This window comes from Pyrenophora tritici-repentis, chromosome 6 (assembly GCF_003171515.1).
Source record: "Pyrenophora tritici-repentis strain M4 chromosome 6, whole genome shotgun sequence".
NCBI classification, from domain to species: domain Eukaryota; kingdom Fungi; phylum Ascomycota; class Dothideomycetes; order Pleosporales; family Pleosporaceae; genus Pyrenophora; species Pyrenophora tritici-repentis.
This window is the reverse complement of record NC_089395.1, coordinates 390,715-403,163: the sequence shown is the minus strand read 5'-3', so window position 1 is coordinate 403,163 and position 12,449 is coordinate 390,715. Positions and strand designations below refer to the sequence as shown.

Below are 12,449 nucleotides of genomic sequence, written 5' to 3'. Positions count from 1 at the left end.
AAATGACTGATAATATGTACAAAGAAATGTTGGATTTTGCTCTATTTGGGCTGGGGTGTCCAGTTCTTGTAGAGACAAGAACACAAGGTGCCTGCATCCTGAGCTTTGGGGCTCACGTCGTCGCCTGACGAACTTTTGCATGAGGGAATGCCCGCACCTCCAGCTACCGCTTGTTCCACACGCACCGCTGATAGTTATATTAGCAACTCATTTATCCAAGTATAGACCGTACTTACCGAATGGCCAGTTAGGGCTGCTGGTGCCTTTGAATGCAATGGTCTCGTCGGGGTATGTTTGTTGCATCTTGGTGTACAAGAATCCCTGCATGTTCGTCGCACCGTAATCGCACTCAAAGTCGCCCTTTTTGTTCCCAATGGTTCCAGTCATGTTGACCGTCTTCGACCGAGAGATCTGGAATCTATATCGCTCCGTATCCAGGCCCCGATCTAACAAGTCGAGGTTTTCGTTCTGGAACATTGTATCGAAGGTTGCATCGTGCCCGCCTGAAGATATCTTGTACGCGCCCGAAGAACCGCTGATTTTCCAGTTCAACACTGTCAGCGCCTTCTGTGGGTCGTCGTAGTAGTCGGTCTTGGGCGCGCATGTCCAGGTGTTTGCGTTTCCAGTACATCCGGTGTTGACTGTATCGAGGAAAACGACGAAAGAGTATGAGCCGACGGGAAAGTTGGAAGGTAGAGCAGAAGGAGTATGTTTGGACGCTGGCGGAGGAGGGGAGTCTGTGGTCGGGCTAGGGTGAGCACCGCCGCCTGCTGGTATTGGGCCGCCTGTCGTATTCGCAGGTGAGTTGCTGGTGCTGCTTTTGTTGCTACACAAAATTAGTGACGTGGTTTCGCATAGCATAGCAGGGCTCGCGTACCTTGAAGCTTCATCTTTGTTCCCACCTTTCTTGAGTCCCAATGCTAAACCCACACTCAGTGCTACTATCAGCGCAAGAATAACGATGGCGACTAGAAGCAGTTTCTTCCAACCCCAACCACAGGCCCCTCGTCTTCTATTTCTTACATGGCCAAACTTCTCCTCGTCTCTGTCCCTATCGCTCCAGACACTGACACTGAGATTGCTCCCATTGCGCGCCTCCTCGCCGCTTTCTCTTGGCGTAGCCAATCTGCTGCCAGTCAAGACTGAAATGAAGCCCGACCTCCTCTCAGCCCTGTGGCCATGCTGAACTGGTTCTACGTGCTGATGCGAAGGGTCGTTGCAGAATGTGCTCTCAGTGGTCACGCTGATTTTGGCCGCCGACGCGGGAGATTTGGAACGTTTGGCATCCAAAATGACGGAGAGACGCTGACCGGCAGGTGTCGAGATGCGCTTTGCGGGCCGCTCGTCTTCGATAGGGTAATGCTGTGAGCTCGCGCGTTTCGGGAGAATGGAATTCATCGCATTGGTGGCACTGGATATGCCTATGGCCTAGGTCGGCTGTGTATCGAAAGCCAGGTTGTCGATCCGTACACGTCCGGAATAAGTAGTGATCGAAGCTGCCTCCCGTGTTTTTGGTGTTGCTCTTTAGATTGGCTTGCCGCTATATCTCGTGATATAGGCTGGGAGCGTAGGGGTAGAGATGACGAACAGGACAGTCGGGAGGTGAGTGGATGGTGCCAGGGAGTTATTACCCGGCCCAGAAGGACCCTGCACCGCCTTGAACCATGGGCCCGCAAGCGAGAGTTTGTCGAGGAAGATTATAGTTGACGTCTTACCCCAAGAGGATCCAGGCACAATGCGCACGCCCTCTAATTCAGCGCTAATGACGGTTATAGACTGAAGTAAGCCTCGTGGCGTTAGACAATCTGACTATCCCCTGTCCATCTCTCGCCATTTTGAGCAATGAGGCTTAGTGGACCTGCACAGCGCTGCGTCGGGAGCGGGTATGCATAGCTGGTTTGTTGATCAAAGGCGATGGCTTTGTGCTGGGAGGGCGCGAATATAGACGAGTCTGATAGGTAGCTTCAAGAGCGCGTAGAATAGCAGTACCGGTAGGCCCGACGTCTGTAATTCGCCATTACCTGAAAGATGAGGTCCAAGATCGTCCAAGCATGCCGCGCAATAATTGTCCGTAGTATTGGTTGTTTATCCCCTTCTGTTTGCTTTTGGCGTTCGGCGTTTCGGCACCTGCAATTAGGGGCCAGTCGCTGAGTCATCCCGCGTTCCTGCATTCGGTCCCATGCCGCCATCTTGCCAAGCCGTAACTTCATCTTCATCTCAACGTCGGAACGGCGCCCGATAGGGTTATGGAAGACACCCAGTGAGGCATGCCACACGCAAATTTCATGCTGATGGTGTTACTGCTGCTACCGCTGTTGCTAGACTGATCCATGATCCCCAATCGATACAAGACTACGCTAGCTGCCAAACGTGCCTTGTTCACGCGTCTTGCTACAAACGCGCCTGCCTTCGATTGTAGTCAGCCTCACCTGCAGAAATTTCATGACGTTTGCCAACACACCCTCACTTCACATTGCAGTCACTGACCTCAGCCCGCAAAAGCGGTGGCTCGCGGCGTCCACTGCCGCGTAAACGCCATATAAACTTCAACCACATCAACATCATTGTCTTTGCTTCACGTCTCGTCCATATTGTCTCGGTCATCGGCAAGCCCAGAGCACCCATCTCTCCGCCGCCAGTATGTCGAACAACCGTGTTGTCGTACAGCTAAACCCGGGTTGCTCGGACGGCGATCCCCTACACGTTCCCTCTTCTGGTTCCCACACGCAGGTCAATCCTCCAACACTCTATCTTGAGAAGATTGGACAGCAATGGATGCAAAATCGGGGTGACGCACTTCCTGGGGTTCAGTATACTCTTGCCGCCTTGCCCGCCGGTTACACCATGTGGCAGCGCCCAAGACCTTCAGACCCAAAGATGTTAGACAAATATCTTTGGGGCCACCCCTCACAAAAGAAATTCGATTCACCGAACCGTTTCTATCCTCATTTCGAGTACCTCATGAACAACGGTGGCAGCAACATTGGCTGTCCTTGCACCGTCTGCTTTGGGAGTGCTGGTGTTCTTCCGAGGGCTTCACCAAACACCTCTAGAGCGCGAAGTTCAAGTACATCTTCGCAGCGTTCGTCGAACATCTCTGTCGCCATACAGAGCCGTCCTAGCAGTGCCCACCCAATCGTGCCAATCCCGAGGCCTGTGGTACAGCAACAGCACAAAGGACGTCCAAAGAAGGTCGCCGTGGGTATGGACAAGTCCAACGAGGACCAAGAAGGATCGCCAGATGTTTACCGAAACTACATCAACAAGCTTAGGCGGCATCAACATATCGATGATGTAATACAAGAACCAATGAGTCCAGATTGGCGTGCAGAACAAGAACGCATGCCAAAGTTGCTATACGACCTCAAGACACTAGAGCAGTGGATCCCAAGGAACGGCGATATTGTCTTGTATATCCGCGACTTACGGGATGATGTTCACGTCGGTCGTGACGAGCAAAAGGACAAAAACATGGACCTACAGTGGAAGGCTGGTCTTGTCACAGAGGGACCTGACGGTAATGCCACTGACCAGAAGACGAACGTGTCTTGGTCAGGTATAAGAGTAGAACCCGTCCCACACCCAAACGACCCCGACAAATCAATTTCAAAGCGATACAAGTACGTTGACTTGCGACAAACCCGTCCGTTCGTACTCTGGAAAGACTACTTGAACAACATCCGCCGAGATAAATGGCATACTACCATCGAAAATGCCTTGGCGTTGGCCTCTACCGTCTCGTTGATAGACAAGTATCGCTTTCGGGGTACATGGCCAAACGCAAGCATTTACTGTCGTGGCATGTATGTGGGCTTCGAGATGGTGGCCGTCGGGGATACAATTCGTCTTCTACCAAAGAAAGAATGTGGCCAGGATGAGTGTACGGATATTATGGTGATCAAATCAATCCGCCTCCAGTTGACGAACCTCGATCAAGCCTCCGACAACGACTACGACGAAGGCCGTCCGTATAACTCTGAGATCTGGATTTACGGCTCTGCATACACGAGTGATGCATCTAGATTGAACAAGGCATGGCTCTCTGATCAATTCAACGTACCGCGAGCGGCAGGAGAGTATTCACAATGGTATCCGCTCCATTCAGCTCACAAGGAGATGGCCATCCCATACGCTCGTGTACTGGGTCGCTTGCATGAGCGCCATGCGGTTATGTCGCAACATTACCAGCTAGACCCAGGCGACCCAAGCCTTGACATTGGCCGGGAAGCCGTGATCGACGCGCGTGCGTATGCTCGAAAGCACGACAACCGCATAGCAAAAGCACACATCGCTACATGGTACTGGGGAGACAACCGCGCTGACGCTCTCAATCTTCGCACTATCAATGGTCTCGACGTTTCAAAGTTCGACCTGGAGCGCGATGTCAAGGATATGCGCAAGAAGTATCGACTGTTGGATGCCGTTGACAGTGGCCAGAACCTGGCAGATTTGAAGCCCGATCGTGAGGTTGTGCCCCATATCAAAAACGTCCGCGGCTTCATGGCACCAGCATTGCCCCTCCGACCAGTCGACTCTAGGGCAGCTAGCATCAGCGGAGACTCGACTGACGCCTCGAGTGGTAACGACAGTAACATGTCGGTTTCTAAGAAGCGCACACATGTTGTTGACCTAGACGATGACGATGACTTGGAGGAAGAAATTCGGCAACACACCAAGGTCATCGAAGACCATCGCGCTACATCTAGCAAGAAGGCTAAAGTCATGGTCGTCATCGACTAGACGCGCATGCTCAAGGGTGGCATGACGAGCAGTACAGGAGCGAGGAAAAGATGATCCATAACAAATGTCATGGCATCAAGAATACTTGTATATATTATGGGAAGAGTCAGGTTCCATGCTGAGGAGTATACCCCTGCCCCCTCCTCAGCAACATGTCACAAGACATTAGGACGGAGGTTTTTTGTACTTTAGTTAGACACTTTCCTTTCTTTCACACCCAGATGGGTTATGGCAGATGCCTTGTTTTCAACACACGAAGAAATGAAAGCCACGAACATGACCACTTGTTTTACCATGCTGTAACATGCTCTTATTCACCAACTCACATCTTCACAATCACTCAAGCTCACACAACCCTTCAAAGCAAAGACATAGCGAGCAAACCATGTCGCCATGGCATTTCCATTCATTCCTTCATCCAACTCTCTCTCCATCTATCTATCTATCTACCATTTGCATGCATGCTATATATGTATATCTGTATGTATGTATAAGTGTGGGGTATCAATCTCATACCAAATCAAACATCATCAACCATCCATCGCTTCCAACGCTTCCAACCTAATCCAATCCAACCTAATTCAATTTCGCTCGCTCGCTCATACGCAGTAGTGTAGTCCAGTCTATATGTGTAGTAGAAAACCCAACCCCAGACAACAGAAAAACCGAAGCGACAGGAGAAAAACGAAAACACACAAACGAGCGTATCTTTCTTGATCATAACCGTAATCGTTATCGCGTCATGAGTGAGATAAAAAAACAGAAACCAGGATAGGGAACGCTATACGATGCTTGTTACTGCAATCTTGCATCGTTTTGTGTTGATGGGGTGAGGAAATCAAAATCAAAAAACGACAGCGAACAGCGACAGCGAACAGCGACAGCGATAGTGAGGGGAAAAAACAAATGTGGCCGAAGCCGAGATCTAGATCAAAATGGAGGAGATGAGATGTATCACACCCTCATCCCTCACGCCTTAACCTCCCCAGCGCCCACCTCGCCCTCCGCTAGCGCCTCCCCAAGCGCATCAGCATCGTAATCCTGGACGACGACCTTAGCCGGGGCATCAGGCACATCATCGAAGAAGCCCCAAATAGGACCATTCTGATTAACCCCACTGGGTCTGACCTTGGCCTTGTCTTTATTCTTCTTCGCTTTATCGTCTCCACCCTCCTTGGCCGTGGTCGTACCAACGCTCGACTGCGTCTGCTGGCTAAGCACGGACGGGGGCCGAGTAGACGACGGCGACGTGACGGGAGGTTGTGTGCTGGGAGTAGGAGTAGCGCCCCATTTACCAAAGACCCAGCCTCCGACTTTCTTGGTTAGACTACCGGTAGAAGGTTGTTGTGGGCCATCGCTCTTGCGGGGCCCGCGCTTTTGGTTTGCGATGCTGGAGTAGAGGAGGGTGCGACTTTGGATACTACTCTCGGAAGTCTTGTTTGAGAGTGTGCCGTGGGCGGTTGCGGTCCAGGGGGTGAGTTCAGGGCCGACGGAGCCTGCGTTGCCGGGTGTGGCGTAGCGAGCGGCGTTGTGGTAGAGGAGTTGCGAGGGGCGGGATTGAAGTGTGTGAATGTCCATGCCCGAGACTGAGATGAGGGATTCGTGGGATGCTTGGCGGCGGAAACCGCGGCGCATTGCTGTTTTGGGGGAGAGGAGCTGGTCGGGCTCGAAGTCTTCGGTCGGGCTCATGAGGGAGGGCTCGGCGGTGGAGAGAGAGGAGTCTTCGCTTTCTTCGGGGATGGCAGCTTGGGGTTCTGGTTGCATTGCGGGCGAGAGGGAGAAGCTGTTGTCGGAGAAGGAGTTTGCGGGGCTGACGGCGGAGACGATGGCGGATGCTGGGCTACTCTTAGTGCTCATGGCAATCGGCGTGCTCGAACTACGCATGGCTGAGAGACTCGGTGGCATCAAACCACGCGACTTGCGGCGAAGATGCCTTGAGCTGTGCTTTGCTGCTTCAAGGGTACCTGACCCCCTTCGTAGCATCGGAAGGGGGTCTGCATCGGAGCTGTAGTATTCATGCGACTTGACAGGGCCGAACATGGGAGATTGAAGGTCGATGGAGTCTGGAGGGCTCGTAGGGCGCGAGGAGTCGTAGGCTTCGCTAAAAACGCGATCGTACATGGACCCGCGATGAGAGTCGGACACGGGCGAGCTTGAAAACGAACCTGGGCCAAGCGTGGACGCCTGAGACCACCTGTGCGAGTTGGGTACAGAGACATTGGTTTGGTTCAGGATAGTAGCTGTAGACGAGCGGTCCAACGTTGGAGGCGGGTCGAAGTGAGTTGGAGTCAGAGTAAAGCGCTTCTTCTTTGGTCGTCGCTGTGCCGGTGCCTTTTGTGCGTTTCTGGATGTCTTTGGGCCGTGATAGTGGTGGTGAATGTGCACTTCTTGATTCAGCAGAGATTCTTGTTCCATTTCCAGCTCTTTCTGCAGCGTTGGACTAGTGGTGTCTTCGGGGTTTTCAGGTACAGGTTGATGGTCTTTGAGTTTTTCGCGCAGCCGCTCCACTTCTTCATTGGAGTTGCCTAGCATTTCCCGTAGTTCCATGATTCCGTGCTGTAGATTTGCGTTGTCGAGTAGAATGTCCTTGACGAAGTGAGATACGACATTGGGGCTGCCCTTGTCTTGCCCCGCCTTTGCCTTGAGTCGGTTTGCTGCAGTGTTGAGTTCGCTCTCGACGACCATTCTACGCTCCATGCGGGCTACAACCTCAAAGTGTCGTTGACGTTCGGCGCGGGATTCCTTTTCGATGCGGTCGATTTGATCTTGAAGATCTCCTATCGTTCTCTCTGCCATCTTCCATCGCTGGATAGCGGTTCGCTCGTCGACGAGCTTTGCATCCAGGTTGCGTTGAAGTTGCGATTGTTCTCTTTCCAGGTCGATGAGCTGCTTTTCCAGTAGTTGTGTGCGGGCGGCCAGGGTACTGAGGCGCTCGAGCTCCTCTTCAGTCGAGCGAAGTGTGTCTTCGAGGGCTCGGATGTGTGCATCGGAGTGGGCGACAGTGTCGTTCAGCTGCTCTAGCTGGTCCAGCAAATCACGATTCTCCTTGATAGTCTGCGCATTCTTGGCCTCTAGGGCTATTTTGTCGTTTTCCAGTACCTCTATGGTGGAAAGCATGTGCTTCCGTTCGCGTTCGGAGTCGGCGACATAGGCTTCATGGCGTTCGAGCAGGGCCTTGAGAGCAGTAGTTAGTGACGGTTGCGTAGACTCGAGAATCATGGTAGGCATCATGCTTTCCGTAGATGCCACAATAACGAATAAAACGCGAGGTTGCTCAGCGACATACTTGACCCAGTTGTGCCGCCTTTGACACGTCTCTTTCAAGGCCCTCGAGCAGTCTTCCATTGTGAGCCAAAAAGACACAGTCACGGCTCCCACAGCAACAGCGTGGCCTCGGAATGCCACCACCCATCCTGGCCGTCTCCATGTGTACGACCCCTCCTTCACGTAAACAAGGGCTGGACCGGACCGGCGGGTTGTGTGAATGGCGAAAAAAGCGGTGCGAGGTCGTCGCTAACGGCGGTCATGCTCGGGGTGAGGGGGAATCAAATAGGGCGTGTAGGAGCTACATAGGAGGGCGGTGACGACGGGGAAAAGAAACTTGTAGGCATAGGGACTGACTTTGTCGTGTGCGTGCGGCGCGTCGACTTATTGTTCCTGAACTATGCCGACCGCTCGTCTCCACTCTCCACTAGTCAAGCCAGCCGTCCCTGCCAGCACAGCATCCCCGCCAAGTGGCCAGCCACCGCCTTTTGCACAAACCTGCCGGCTTTTCCGTCGGCGCTTTCACTGCAACAGGACGGCTGCTATCGTCGCGAAGACGGTTTTATGCGCGAGCACATGTTTGCGCAACTCTCACTTTCACTACAGATTACGAGCTTGGGCAGCAGGGACGACGTCAACGGCGCTTGGGCGCATCGTTTTCCCACATCCCTGCGTCAAACTTAAGATTACAGATGATGCGAACGCTATCATTTCTCGCAATTTTACCCCCAAAACAAACAATGGAAGTCTTGGCGGCCCCTCCATCAAAACAATAACAAGAGGATGGGGGGATCATCGAGGAGAAGCGTCGACAGAGTGCGAGTAGATGTAGATATATACAGCATCTTGCTTGTAGATACCAACCTCTCCTCAACGCAATTGACACCACCCCACTCTCAACCAGATCTCCCGCCATTCTATTTTCGTGACGCAAGAACCTCTGCGCAGTCATGGCACCGTGCATCTTGTCAAACGCCGCATCACTGTCCATACAGAACCCCTCCCTATTGCGTGCACACCCATATCTACAGGGGATTGCGCCCAAGGTGCAGATCGTGAAGGCCCGATGTCTTCATTCCTCGGCAATATCGACCAAAGACTCATACACATCCGCCACGGCGCTCGGACCCCCAGCCCCGAACTCACATGCACACTCACATGAACACCACGCTGAAACGGGCGTTGCTTCTCCGGCGGCTTTTAGTGTTTTTTGACAACTTGGCGAAATGAGAGCTGCGACGAGGTATACCGTATATGGTGGTCTTGGACTAATGGTGACGGTGGAGAGTACGTTTTGGTTTCACGTGCTAAGAGCCAAGTTGTTCCCACGTACAGGAGAAGAGGCGCAGCACGGGGCTGATGAGCTGTCGAGGCGCATGAGTGAGGCTGTTGATGACTTCAGACGTATGTGGACGGTAAACTACAAAAGATACTACAGCGCCTATGTGTGGGGAGTCGGGTATGGGGGACTAGATGGCGTCGACGAGGAGCCATAACGCGTGGCAGGCACCTATGGTCAGAACACGCTGTAGGCAGCGTTTCAGACTGAGATCAGTCCACATTGTTTCGATGGACCTAGCGAGGACGTGGCAGAGCACGATAGGGTGACGTTGCCCCGCAGCCACTTGTTGCGTGAGATAACGACCAGCTCAGCACCATCTCTTTTGGGACCCCTGAGTATGACTGACCGGATTTTGATGTTGAATCTTTGTGTGGTATCTAAATCTAGACTATACAATTTCCGCTTTTGTGTTTGCACGTGACTGCCTACTCTTCAGGCTCGAGGTTCTCATCAACACCATACTCTTCCACGATCCATGCACAGAACTTCTCCCATTTACTGACCCATTCCTTAAGCCTCTGTGCTCGTATGCCCTTGCCGAACATACCGTCTTTGATGTCCTGCGTCCAGTCTTTTGCACTGTAGTCGTCTAAACTAGCCCACCGGACACTGTTCTCTGCCAGCGAACCCAAGCCCTCCAGACCCAGATTCTCCCAACCTTGCAGCGCCTGCCAAAAGTCATGCGACATGCCAGACTTGCCTTGACCGAGAATGGTGGGGTCATCATTGCAGAGTGAGCAGGGTACGCCGCGAGCTAGTAGTGCTGGCAAGGGATGAGACATGATACTGCCACATAGGCGCAGCACTTCGTTGGACACTGGACAGCTCTCGACTAGAATCCTCTTCTCTTTGACCATGTCGATCAGTAGCGGATGCTTGTATAAGCTGAATCCGTGTCCGATCCTCCGCGTTCCGAGGATGATGGCGTCGAAGAGGTTCTCGTCTACAGAATCACCGTCACCAAGCGTCTCGCCTGCATGGAAGAAGAAGGGTATGTCGACACCTTCTTGCGCGCAAGCTTTACGGAACCAGAACAACTCAGGCGCAAGGTCGGAGAGTGGTCGGCCGAGGTCCTCTTGGCCTACCAAGTCGTAGCCAGCGATGATTTCGGGGAATTCGAGCTTCATTTCTATGCACTGCTTCATGCCTGGACGGGTTAGTAGATTTACAGTGTGTGTGTGGAGGTATGACACCATAGATAACGAGAACACATAAATAGCAAACAACTCACTTTCAATTACCTCCTTCTTGCCGAACTGCCTGATGGTTGTCCAGATTATTCTCGCGCCCCAGAACTCTTTGCCCTCTTCACTTGCCTTGAACTTTTCAATCTCATCCGCCGTATGTTCGAGCATGTGGAACCAGTCGTCGTCCCACTTTTCTTTGCCTGCGCTACGATACGGCGTGTAAAAGGCTGAACGCATATCTACATAGTACACGCCATCATCGAGTAGCTGCTTGCACATATTCCGGATGAACTTTCTGAAAATTGGTTCATAGTAGATGAGCGAGCCAAGGATGGGGAAGCATGACATGAATTTGCGCCATACTTCGTTGGGCCCCTCGTGGTGGGAGAGATGTTCAGAGGCCGTTATGGTAACGCGCGAGCGAACCCACTCAATGAAAGCCTTCTTCCCACCGTCTGGGAAGCTATCAGCCGCCTGGTTGACAGGTATAGGCGTGTTTGCAGCATAAGTTTCATTCCAAATCGAGGTGTCAGATTTCGCATCCTTGGAGTATGTAAAGGAGAACCCAGTCTTCCGCCTCGTCTTGTCATCTGTAATCGGACCGTCGGCGATTACACAGACGCCTGCAGTATCGAAGGCTTCCTGGAGTACCCAGTCAAGGTCTACCATTGCTTCTAGATGACAATGTAGCAGTGTGCCCTTGGGCATCTTCTTCACAATCTGCCATAATTTGCTCTTCTCCATGCGGTCTTTTGCAAGCGAGAACATCATTCCAGGAAACACATCGACATGGTCAGTCAACAGGCTGTCCTCGTACTCCTTGGTCCACAGTGTTTGCTGTTCCTCAAACCTAATTTGGGAGACTATCGCACATGCCTCCTGTGCCATGGGCGAGAGGTTTTGGCGGAATAGATAGTCTGATGACTGTCAGACACGTGTTCGTGCGTGTTTCGTACCATGAGTGTTGACCAACCACTTCGCTGCCGCTTCTCTTGCTGTACCAGTGCATCCCTGCCTTGGAGGTACTTTTGGATGAACGGGTCGCTTAGATTCGGTACCCCTTCGGCCTGCGCCCACTCCTCGTCGTTTACGGTGCCGCTGGAAGTCATGATAACCGTTTAACAAAACAAAGAGATGGGGTTGAGTTTGCAGAGATTTCGACCAGAAATGTCAAGTCATTTTGCATCGGTGCCTTCCGACTTCCTTCCTGAAGAGCGCTAGTGGATGCTGACGTAAGGCGGCTTCCAGTCGTTGCCTAAAGTGGCGTAATGCCGAGGACCAGCACTGCAGGGCTGCAGCACAAGTACCAGGACTCAAAGTAAGACGACAGTAGTGATGCCATCAGTCTCCAAGGTGTCACCTCAACACCTAGACACGGGTCATTCTTCACTCAAATCGTCACCATCGTCATTGTTGCCTCAAACGCGTTATCACGCGTTAGTTGCTTATCGATTACTAGTGCGTCCCTGAGGCGTGCGCGGGGCCGCAGCGGATGATGGGAGCACATTGCACGGCCGCCTACGATCGCATAACCCATCACCTGCATTCATACGCACCTGAAGCTACGCGCTAGAGGTCGTAACCTCGTCCTGTGACCTTCCGACAGCCGTTGACTACCTCGTCTCACTTTCTGCATGCTGCATACTCACTAACCCTCTTATGCAAGCTCATCGCTCATACTGCTTCTCCAAAGTCTAACCCAAGTACCGATACTCGCACAACTGCGGTCAAGCAAGACTTGGCAGGCACGACTGTGCATATTCGTGTAGACAGAGTAAAAGCGCCTCCAAGCGGCGGTCCGCCACCCACACTAGGCCTACCAAACTACACAGCTTACTACTTATGGAGCCCTTCCTCTCCCGGCGATAGGCGCTCGACTTGCCTATAGTCAACGCTCCCGCACCTCAACCGCCACT

General features: G+C 52.5%; 4 protein-coding genes across 4 annotated transcripts; 1 reads left to right on the top strand and 3 right to left on the bottom strand.

Annotated features, from left to right (window-relative positions):
• Positions 1-41: 41 nt before the first annotated feature.
• Positions 42-1,398, bottom strand: PtrM4_114000 (uncharacterized protein; the record flags this gene model as incomplete). The annotated part of the gene is made up of 3 exons (XM_001934782.2): positions 42-187; positions 237-826; positions 878-1,398. 3 exons carry the CDS (start codon positions 1,396-1,398, stop codon positions 42-44), a joined length of 1,257 nt encoding a protein of 418 aa, XP_001934817.2.
• Positions 1,399-2,640: 1,242 nt separating this feature from the next.
• PtrM4_113990 (Clr2 domain containing protein) lies at positions 2,641-4,740 on the top strand (the record flags this gene model as incomplete). Its single annotated transcript, XM_001934781.2, has 1 exon — positions 2,641-4,740. One exon carries the CDS (start codon positions 2,641-2,643, stop codon positions 4,738-4,740), a length of 2,100 nt encoding a protein of 699 aa, XP_001934816.2.
• Positions 4,741-5,709: 969 nt separating this feature from the next.
• On the bottom strand, positions 5,710-8,085 carry PtrM4_113980 (Atrophin-1 multi-domain protein; the record flags this gene model as incomplete). The annotated part of the gene is made up of 1 exon (XM_001934780.2): positions 5,710-8,085. The coding sequence occupies one exon, from the start codon at positions 8,083-8,085 to the stop codon at positions 5,710-5,712; it is 2,376 nt and encodes a 791-aa protein (XP_001934815.2).
• Positions 8,086-9,771: 1,686 nt separating this feature from the next.
• Positions 9,772-11,642, bottom strand: PtrM4_113970 (Add, Adenosine deaminase; the record flags this gene model as incomplete). The annotated part of the gene is made up of 3 exons (XM_066108111.1): positions 9,772-10,493; positions 10,578-11,450; positions 11,507-11,642. 3 exons carry the CDS (start codon positions 11,640-11,642, stop codon positions 9,772-9,774), a joined length of 1,731 nt encoding a protein of 576 aa, XP_065961296.1.
• Positions 11,643-12,449: the final 807 nt, after the last annotated feature.